General features: G+C 40.8%; 1 protein-coding gene across 3 annotated transcripts in view; it reads left to right on the top strand.

The window, feature by feature from the left end:
• Positions 1-9,468, top strand: part of LOC138019906 (uncharacterized) — a 13,462-nt gene extending 3,994 nt beyond the window's left edge. For 2 of the 3 annotated variants that reach the window (XM_068866863.1, XM_068866862.1), the window contains exons 4-5: positions 4,909-6,160; positions 8,225-9,468. In XM_068866863.1, the coding sequence (XP_068722964.1) occupies positions 4,909-6,160; positions 8,225-8,382 (1,410 nt within the window). In that variant the 3' untranslated portion in view covers positions 8,383-9,468. The remainder of the gene's footprint in view (positions 1-4,908; positions 6,161-8,224) is intronic. The other variant, XM_068866864.1, reaches the window with a different exon arrangement.
• The last annotated feature ends 1,543 nt before the right edge of the window (positions 9,469-11,011 follow it).

Below are 11,011 nucleotides of genomic sequence, written 5' to 3' on the forward strand. Positions count from 1 at the left end.
AAATGGGAAAAAGTGAGTGAAGTGGTGTAAAGAGCATAAAGCAAAGATTGTCGACGGATACTGGAGAAATGTGAGATTTTCCGACGAAAGCCAAATCGTTCTCGGTGCAGACAACCTTGTTTACATTTGGGGAAAGGACAACGAGTACAACTCTCAACTCGTTTGCCTTCGCTCTGAACGCAAGATAAATTGATCTGGGGGTGCGTTAATTTTGCTCTGATGGTGTTGGAAGTCTGACTCCCGTTTAAGGTAACATTAATTCTGCTAATTATGTACATTGACATCCTCTACAAGAATTCACGGCCAGTAATCGTCTGATTCTTTGAAGAGAAAGAGTACCTGTTCGTGGATGACAACGCACCAGTTTACAGAGTTCAAGATGTCAACAATGATTGAAATGAAAACGAAATGACCTCCGTGGATTGGCCAGCAAGGTCTCCGGATCTGAATATAATACAAATTATTTGGCTGGACATCAAGAGAGAGTTGCCAAAATCGATGGCAAGTATCAGGACAAAGAATGCAGAGGGTGTGGCAACTGATAGAGTTGAATCATATCAAGAAACTTTGCAACTCCATCCCTGGTCGCCTGGAGAATGTCGTTAAAGTAAAAGGGCCATCTCATTCAGTATAAGGTCATTACCAATTCAGACTAGCGGCAAGTTGCGTTAAAATTTGCACTCAAAAATCGTAAACAAACGTCGCCATTTTAAAAGTCACGAATACTTATGTCTCTTGACGGAAATGTGTTGTCTTCATTTGCCATAGCCGCACCATCAGCTGCGTCAACTTATGCAAGCAGCTTTTGTGCCATAATGGCAATAGCGTTGTTGTTGTTGGGGAAAGAAAAGATTTTAAATTCTTCCAAGGAGGCGGCGGTTGGATTACGATGTTTCACTTACACGGGACAACGTAGACCTGCGCCTTTGAAAGCCCCGGACTGTATTGCGAAATTGCACAATAAAGTTATCTCGATATACAAAAGAAGTCCCGGCTGAATACAGCTCTCGCGTTTACCATTAGCTGGTTGTAGAGCACAACATTACCACCAGCAATTTCAGGTGCTACTTCTGTATTATTTGTGAAGTGTTCAGCAGTCACAGCATGAGAAACAGCGGAGAGACTCTCGTACATGCATCATGGAAATTCCATTGCTCGGTCTCCTTCCAGGTAGTAGAGAGCTTTAGATTCTAGGACGAGAACAAGGACGAGATTTGACTGCTTATTTTTAGCGAAAATACTTAGAAGATTTATAACCCGGACGATTAATCTTACTGTTTATTAGCAGTGTAAGTTGCTCAGTTATTCTTATTGCTGTTACCTGAGCCTTTTTGCTGATCGAAAAATGCCAAAACTGCTACCGTGTTGTTGACTTGTTTTGACATTTTGGAAAAAAACCCTCGTACTAAAATGACGACAGTATCACGTTTTTCCCGCCAAAATGACGCTGGTTTGCGTGCGCTCACTGTGGTTCTATGAGAAAATCTCGTACTCGTAGTCGTTCACGTCCTAGAATCTAAAGCTCTCAAGTAGGTAGCACCGTGCTACCTACTAGAGGCCTTGTGCATCCTGGTTGTCGTCAAAGATCTCCAATAGGAGGCAGTGTGGCCCAGTGGTTAGGGTGCTTGCCTTGAGATCCGGAGATCCCGGGTTCAAGACCCGCTCTTACCACTCGTTGAATTTGATCCTGGCAGTCCCTGGTTCAACTTCCCAGCCGCACTTTTAAATAGCCAACTGGTTTGCCTCCAGCCAGTTGGGATTCTTGACAGTTGTTGTTGTTCTGTTCTGTCGTTTCGTTGTGTTTCATTGGCCCTGAAAAGCCCCTATGGGGAGCGGTCAATTAAGTATGTATTGTATTGTATTGCGTCGGCAAATTATTGGAGGCAACTCTTCAGTTTCCCCAAAACCATTTAGTGGCAGTATGGGAGCGCATAGCCCTTTTCTCTTTCCAAAGAAACCGGGAGTTGTAATTATATGCGCACATACTGGTCCAATGCTTGGTGAATGAAGCCAAAATTCTAAAAAAATTCAAAATGGGGACCAACGTTGTCAATAGTATGTGAAAAACACACTGTGTCATTATAGAGTGCAGTGTGAGAGATAATAGGTAAATTAATAACGCCCCAAGAAGGTGAAGTGTCTCCACTATTTTTGCAACTTGTTGTAGCTCCTCCTACATTATTTCTTTCGCAACAGCTTCCAATCGTATCAGGCGTTAAGAGGGCCTCGTCCAGGCTAGCTGTCCCATGAAAAGGGACCTTAAGATCTGTCTACGAAAACGTCACTTCAAAAAGTAACTTTGCTGTGGTATAATTGTCTTTGGCGATTCTTCCATCTCTTTCGTTTCGTACAATGTGGACAAATTATCCTAAAAATAAATCGGTGCGAGCAGTTTTAGACTGAAAATAGGGAATGGAAGATTCTCTGTTGCATGCTCACGTTGTCGTCAAAACTCGTTATGCAGAGTATGGCAAAAATATGTGCTCAAATGTGTGAAGTGCAGCACGATTATTTATGCTCTTTTAACCAATGATATCATTGTTTTGTGGCGTTGTCGTCGACGCTATTTAATTTCCCTTTCGTAAACAAGCGATGCCATTTTTGACGGTCGATGCCATTCTTAATAATCAGACTTTTTATTAGGTTAGCTTTCAATAAATGGTTAGGATTAGCTTGATTTAAATGCTGTTGTTGTTTTGGTGGTGTAGAGGGTATGTGCATATGCTTTTAAGCCATTGAAGCGTGTTCGACACCGTTCTATGAACGTTTTCTAATTTTTTTCTAAGGTTTTTTCTCAGTTTTTTTTTACATTTTAAGTGACATACGCTTCTAATCTAGTCCTAGATTAAGTATTTTTTTCCTTATTTGCAAACGACAAACTTAACAGTGAAAAGTTTTCGAAGTCTCGTCCAAATGGCATCGCTTGTTTACGAAAGGGAAAATTGCGTCGTCGACGTCGCCGTCGTAGATCTCAAGGTCCCTAAAGATAACGGAAGCCTCTTTTATATTTTTGAGCTCACTCTTGATCATTTCCATTTCCCATTTCCTTTTCCCTTTCTAGCTCTGCTGGTCTGTGCTCAATTAAATTGGTGCTACTGGTTAGCATATGAGCATTTTTTTTCCAAAAATGGCGAACAGCGTTAAATTTTCGACGGTGGTACGCCCCCATGAAGGGCACACTGGACTATCTCAAATGGAAACAATCGTATTTCATCTGACTAGGGTTTGCCTGTTGATCTCGCCTTTCGGAAACATTAAATGATTGACTGGCTTTTGTTTTTCTCAGTGCAGGAAAGTCCTCTTTTATGCTTCTTTGGCTTAATGTGTTTGTTGGTAGTGCTTAATCGCTGTATGCATTACATCGCAGTTTTCCACTCACTATAACATAATGTTCATTTGGGTACTCCTTCACACGGACCCACACACATGGTTCGTTACCTTTTTTTGTTCACCGCACTTCTTCCTTTGTATTTTTATTGGTGTGAAGTTATCTTTTACGAGCCGTTGCAGCCGCCGTTGGAACGATAAAATAGATTATGGGAAATGGTCAAATAACTTTTGAAAGACGACCCAAGTGTATCGACATCGTACTCGAATCTGGGAATGTTGATTAACCCGTCACCTTAACTCTTGACCACCACACTGCTAGCTGCCCAGGGCAATATTTTAAACACTAATTGATAATGCTGTATTATCACTCGGCAACACAGGCGACCCAAAGTCATAATTCGAATGCTCAGTCAACTTAACGATTTATGGGCTTTATATATGGGAAACATGAAATACCGAAAAGAATTCGGCTAATCCTAGTTTACAGCGAGGAAAATAAATAAAATAAACTTACTTTTACTTCACCTTGTGTCCTTGTGTCGATTTCAGGCGTTCTGGGCTAGTTTTGAAATTTGCTCCTATAATTCATTAAAGGAAGACAAGGCTGAAAACTCAGAACCTCTGAAACCGGTGATCACTCCGCGATCGATGACGATTTAATCCCAAAAATTGTCTTGATTCGGCCTTTTGTCCACTCTCACGTGAAGATCGAAAACAAACGATATAGCAAAAAAGGCCCAGAGTCTGAAAACAATCTCCACATGCTTAGAGGACCAGCCAGTTTTCACGTAGAATCCGCCATTTTATCCATCTTGAAAGGCGTTTTGGATTCTTCACAGGCACGACCGTTAGCCTTGTGACAATTTAACTTCTTTCCAGGGGTAGGGATCCAAGATCAAACTTCGCCAATCTGGATCTTTCTCTCGACCCCACTCAAATGACGGGCTTTTGACGTCTAAACCCTTTGTCTCGAATAGCCATGCAATCGCATTTCTCAAATACGTAAACATGCAAATATTAGTTGATTCAAATATAGCCCATTTCCGAGTTGCTGCATGCCTCGGTTTCAGAGCGAGTCCTGGTGCACAACAATTCAAATGGAAATGAGTTGCGAATTCTTATGCAAATGAAATTAATTTCCCTTACAATAGTTGGGAACCAAGACTTACTTCGAAGCCAAGACAAACAGCAACTCGGAAATGGCCCATAACCATCGAGAGTTTTCCCACAGAAAATTACTTGCTCCCCGATGTTCCGCTATGTTATCGTAGCTAGAAACAACCGAACTAACAAAGGGCTTTTCATTATCTATCAGCTTAGATTGAAATGGATATCCTCTTGAGTTGTGGAAGTTTGTTTGTGGCTCAAACGTTCACGACAGTTTCCCAAATGTTGCTCAAGGGCCCAAAAATTATTCAAAGCTGCTCAGAACTTCAAGAGTTGCAAACAGGGCCGACCGAACACAATTTAGTCCTCAGTTACACTCAAAGAGGCCTCTTTGAGCCTGAGCTCCGAATGGATCAATTTAAGGCTGGGCAAAAAAAGATGATTGCTTTTCTTTATTTATTTATTTTTTAGGTAGCCAATGTTTTTCAAAGTTTAACAGATCATACACTAGCACCCTGCGTTGTTCATAAAGAATCCAATCTGGTCATTCACCACAGGTATCCCGTTATAATGGCCACGCCTGATGCTTTATTTAACTATGGGCTGAGTGCTCTGAACAATGTTCAAGTGGTGGTTACTGATGAAGCCGACTTTCTAATAACTGGTGGAGGAGATGTAGTGTGGGAGATCCTTAGCTTTTTTAAAGGTGTTGATAGTTTGAAGACAAAGAAAAAACAAGCACATTTGGCAAGGCGGCAGAAAGTGTCTAGGGAACGCAACGCTCTTCAAGACAGGACTATGTCAAGTGACCACACTGAGCAACCAACAAAAAGGCCAAGAAATTTGACCCCTGCCAATCAAGGGAAGTTTAGCCAAGCGGTGTCAGTTCCAAAGAGACAATTTGTTTTTGTTGCTGCAACACTGCCGCATCATGGCCCCAAAGCTGCTTTTAATGTGCTGAAGGAGTGGATGCCAGAAGCGGAGTATGTTTCCACTGATTTAGTCCATCATCCTGTGCCCACTGTGGGTATATTTTATGTCCGAGTCGGTGAACCTGGTAAATTGCCAGAGCTGCTACGTTGCCTCAATGCTCTAGTACGAGTTGTTAAACGTCCAATCGCGAATGATAAAAAGAAGATTATTGGTGAGGAAAATGTTTGTTCAAACTCTAATGTCTCCAAACAAAAAGAACTTTCCTCGTTGAGTTTTCCCCAAGATCAGAATAAATCTTACGATGAATCTTGCAATGAACCCATACGTTTTTCAAACCTACGAGTTCTAGTCTTTGCCAATTCATCAAAAATGGCTGAACGAGCGTTTTGCTTTCTAAGTGATATCAGAGAAATGGAGGAGAATTGTTTCATTCCTTGGAAGCATGTGACTCAAAATGGTGTAACTACAACAACACGTCGAGAGAAAGGTGATGACAATGACGATTTCTTTGAGGATTCTTTCAACAGCTTTGTCACTCAAACTGGGGATAAAGATGTCTGGAAAGGGACAGTTGGGTTGATTCACAAGAAGCTTCCTGTTAATGAGAGAAGTCAGACTTTGCTGAAGTTCAAGTCAGGAGAATTGAAGGTCTTGATTTGCACTGACCTAGCATCACGGGGTTTGGATATTCCGGATGTAAGTCATGTCATTCAGTTGGACTTTGCCCCCAATGCTGCTGCTGTGTTGCATAGGACAGGGCGAACAGCTAGGGCGGGTTCGTCAGGAAAAGGTAAGAAGAGCTTTCGGGGAAAGAGCGTTGGTTTTTCTGCCTGAAAGAAGCGTTTAGTACAAAGCCATTACGTTTAGGTCATACTGATACCAGGAACTCATCCAGTTTCTATCTCCACTGATTCCTTGGGTCAACCCTTTCCAGAGTATATTGTATTTTTAGTAACAAGTTTTCCCACTCACGAACATTATCATATTTCCCTTGACGATGAGGTAGCTTTCTTTTGATTGGCTTTTACAACAGTGGGTGTGCTGAATCTCCCAAGGGACTCCAAGGGAAGCGTTCTATAAATAAATCTACTCTCCTTTAGGCCAAGAATGGGAGCTAGAGGCTCCCCTTGATGAGCTTCTTTTGATATCATAAATTGAACTGGGAAGAAACGTAGGCTAAGTTAAGTAAAGACTTAACTGATTAGAGTGGAATGTGAAGTGCTAGGTTTCTACCTCATATGAACCATGTGAGCGTTAGCCCTACTAATGGAAATGGGCCCACACGAGGACAGAGAAAAACTCTGACCAGGGTGAAAAATGAACCCACGAGCTTCGGGTTAGATCACCGCTGCTCTACCGATTGAGCTACAAGGTCAGACGAGAGCAGGCCGTGGGAACTAGGGTAGTAAGTGGTGGTTTTTATATGGCTATTGCTTATTGCCATATAAGGAGCGCTCTGTTTGACCAAGTGCCAGGGCATTTCCACAAGGCCCAGGATCTGGTGACGAGTTATGTAAATTAGAAACAAACCAAAGGCCAACGTCAAATTGGCACTGAATTCATATGACTTTGGTTTGGCTGTTAATTCTTGAAGTTGTTTTCGAATTTACATTAACCAAATTGTTACCGTTCGTCGTGAAAACATTTTTAACCGGCAAAATGTTCAAACGATGAATGAACTGATGCTGTTCTCGCTTCACCAATTGTGAAGGAAGTGACCACTTCAGTCCACTTGATTTGAAGGGGCTATGTCACGTTATTTTAAGGTGTTTAGGATAAATCTATTTTATCACGAGTTTGAAACTCGAAAATGGTCATGTGGAATCCTTTAGACTGATGGAATTATCGTTACAGCACTCTTTTCAATTGACTTCACGTTCTGGCCCCCAAAGCATTGTGGGATTAATATGCGGACAAAGACAATTATATTTAAGCGATGTTTGTCCGCATTTCAATCCCATAATACTTTGAAATAATCTATTTTTATCAGCTATGGAAAATGCTATAATTCTGAGCAAAAACGGCCTTTATCCTAGCAATTTGCCATAAACTTGAAAAACGTCTTGCTGACTTTTTTTCAAGAAATGCAATCCGTTTCAATCTTGCCCGTTAGTATCCGTTGTATTTCCCTTTATGTTTTTCAACAGTTTTAAGTGGTTATTGTAATGTTTCATTCTACTTTCTGGGCATTTTAGGTGTCATAAAATTACATCATTTTGCGTGCCATAGCTCCTTTGACTGTAAAGCCATATAGACAACTTATTAAAACCTCGAGGTTCGTTCTTTGCGGGAAAATCTTTAACCTCGGCCTAGCTGTATTGGAAGGCCTCAGTTTGGAAGTTTTCTCGTAAAGACCTCACTCTAGGTAAAATTTTTCCTGAGAGGTTCTAGTAATAAGCAAGAACGAATTAGATGAGAGTGTTGATCTATGACTTTGCGTCCTTCCCCCAGCACAGTCACAAATGGATTTATTTTTAGATGCACCTTGGCGCGAAAGAAACAAAGGGCCGCCAATTTTAACCAATCAGAAGAAACCACGCCACGCGTGACTGCTTTTGCCATGTTTTTTCAGGGACATGATAACTGATTTTCGCGGGAACGGGAATTCTAAAAATAGACTCATTTGTGAATGTGCTGGGGAGCCCACCCATGCCTTAACAACAACACTCTTATCTAATTCTCTCTTGTAATAAGATTATTTCGAAGTAGACCATTTCAGAGCTATTCCCGAGTTCCGTTTTTGTGCTTACTAGGGTGTCCTCGTATTATTCAAAGAAAATACCGGTTTTCTGCTTTCATTATAAATCGCAGTAGTGAGATATTAAATGTGGTGCAATTTCCCATTTTGTTGCAGTGATAAATTTTGTCACGGAACACGATGAAGATTTATCCAAGGCAATCCAAGCTTGTGAAGAAAATTCTCACAGTAATAGCTATGAATGTCACTTCAGCCGAAACCGACAGTTTAGGTGGCGACTGAAAAAGAAACAGCTGAGAAAGATGAATAGATAAGCCACAGAAGGATTGCACAATTCATCATATGCGTGGTCTCAGTATTGAAATGGCACTAGCTCGCAATGGAGGCTAATGCGGGGGCATCTTTTGAAATGCAAATACCTTTTAATATATTCCCTAACTGCATTAGAATACGAATATGGTCTATATATTCGACAAGCTAATTGAAGAGAAATCAATGCAGCACCAGGATAAGAAAATTTTGCATCGAATTTATCGTCTATCTCTTGTGTCCAAACACAAAGCGGAGTTAATTACCGCGTTCCAGGTGAAAAAATCGGCGCGGTTGGTCGTCTTCCGTCACGCTCAAACCGACATTTTTCAGGCGCGGAAAAAGAAATTGCTGTGTTTTTGCAGTCGCAAGTGCAGGGCTCTTAGGGCCGATTTACACGATACGATTTTGTCGCATGCGACAAGCTCACGACAGGCCTGCGACATGACTTACGATTGTCGCAGCGTTTTAAAACGGGTTTTAAAATGCTACGACATTTTTTCTGACGTGCACAACAATAGTAAATCATGTCGTGGGCCTGTCGTAAGCCGTTGTCGCATGCGACAAAATCGTATCGTGTAAATCGGCCTTATATCTTTGCGTGCGGTCGTTGAACGCCTTTGTGTTAGAATTTGAAAGCCAGAGATGAGTGAGGCACTGAAATGTCATTCTAACCTACTATTCGCTGATTTTTATTCTTAATTGTTCATTTAAAACCTCCGTTATTAGAATTTTATATACTTTGTTATCTACGCAGTACATACTTCAGAATAAACTTCAGATATTTTTCGCTGATATCTGTCGATAAAAAGAGGACTCTCTCTTTCAAAACTAAAAGTGCTTTAGTAGCCAGTCACATGTACGCAGAATTCTTGTTGAAGCTATAAATATCGTTAAAATGATCCATTTTGACAAACAATTTGTCAACTGAGATAGTTACAATTTGTTTATTTATTGCGTTTCTGCATTATCTCAATTTTTTTCACATTTTAAGCATTCCCAGTATCACAAATTGCATTCATCTGTGACTAAGATGCAACAAAGTGCGGTTGTTTTCGCAATAAAGTGAAGGGGCAGGAGCTTTTGCAGCAGACTCGGTCGTTGTGAGTTTGAAGCCTCAAAAGTAAAATGCAATATAAAATACCAAAAATCAAACTTTATTCAAATAATTCAATCTATTAGCTTTAATATGACTCTATACAAAAAATAGCGGCGCAACAATTTTATTTTTCCGCGGACGCCTTATTTTCTTTACCGAGACCTTAACTACAGTGCCTGTATCTTCATAAAGAGTTGCTGCTTAATTAACTCCTTAACCGTCCTAACTCGAACCTTTTTCAATTTCTCTTGATGATTCTAGTTATCGGGAGTCGACTGTAATTCTAACAAGACGCCAATTAGGCGTTCACGTGGGATGCACTGATCAAGGCAGGCAACAGGCAGCGGCTGTAAATAAAAATTCTAGAGTCTGTCAAAAAACTCCTTGGAAAAGTACACGAATATACAGACCTGAAACTTTCACGGTTCACTATTCCCTCACAATGTTGTTTGCACGCGAGTTTCTCAGCCCATTTGGCAAAACAACATTGTGGGAGGGCAAGGTATTGCAAAATGTTTCCACTATTTGTGTCCAAGGCTGTAGTTATTGATATTGCGGGTGTTGTATCAGCTCAAACTTCTTCTTTCATTTTTACAGTTCAGACCAGTTGTAAGTCAGTGTACCACAGTTTCTTTAGAAACTACCCCCTTCATTCATTTACAGTATGATCTGTCACACAGACGAATAAGTTGGAGGGGGTGTTGTTAAATGTGTACCTGTTGTGGGAAAACGGACAACGGTAAAAGTACAATAAGTAGGCGTACGAGACTTAAAGTTCTTGAAAGTACAGCCAAAAAATGGAATAATTGGATTTGACTACAGTTGACCTTGGCATTTGTTAAGGGAAAGATAAGTAGGGTAGTATAAAGAGGCACTATAATTCAAGGGAGAAAAGTTTCCGAAATCTTTTTTGGATTTTAAGTTTAGGTTAAGGTCACACCTGTCGATCGCAAAAAAGAAATGTAAAAAGATCAAATATTACCATACCGTATATTGGTAAAATACTTTTCGCCGGAAGTAGAAGTCTATTTTGATTTACAGCATATGTGGACTATCGGAGTGCTTTTCGCGGGAAACATCAAGTAATTGTCTTCGCTCGCAAGCGTTTCAGGTATTTGTATATAAAGGCATCATATATTACTTCTGTGGCATTAAATCGTATTTTAAGAAAGTATTAAACAATGAAGACACACAGCCACTTGTAGGGCACGTAGTTCCCGGTGTTGTGGTCTGTCTTCTGTTGTGTATCATGGTTGGGAGGGTAATAAAGGGGCCACAGTAATTGGTGCAAGCTGTTGTGGCGCTCTGCCAGCTTGACTTGCAAAGTTAATAAAATAAAGTATCGCGATCTTCTTATAGTTTTGCCTATGCGCTAGCCGTCAATATTTCGTGGTATTGCCGTCTCACTTTTGCGGCCTGTGATTGGTTCTAATGTTGAAATTGACGTCGTTGCACTGAATTGGGTTGCTGACGTACGCAAACAAATACGTTTCGCAGGTAGAAAGAATTTGAAGATAAATCATGGGAATTCAAGA

The sequence above is a fragment of the Montipora capricornis genome, chromosome 10 (genome assembly GCF_036669925.1).
Source record: "Montipora capricornis isolate CH-2021 chromosome 10, ASM3666992v2, whole genome shotgun sequence".
Lineage (NCBI taxonomy): Eukaryota > Metazoa > Cnidaria > Anthozoa > Scleractinia > Acroporidae > Montipora > Montipora capricornis.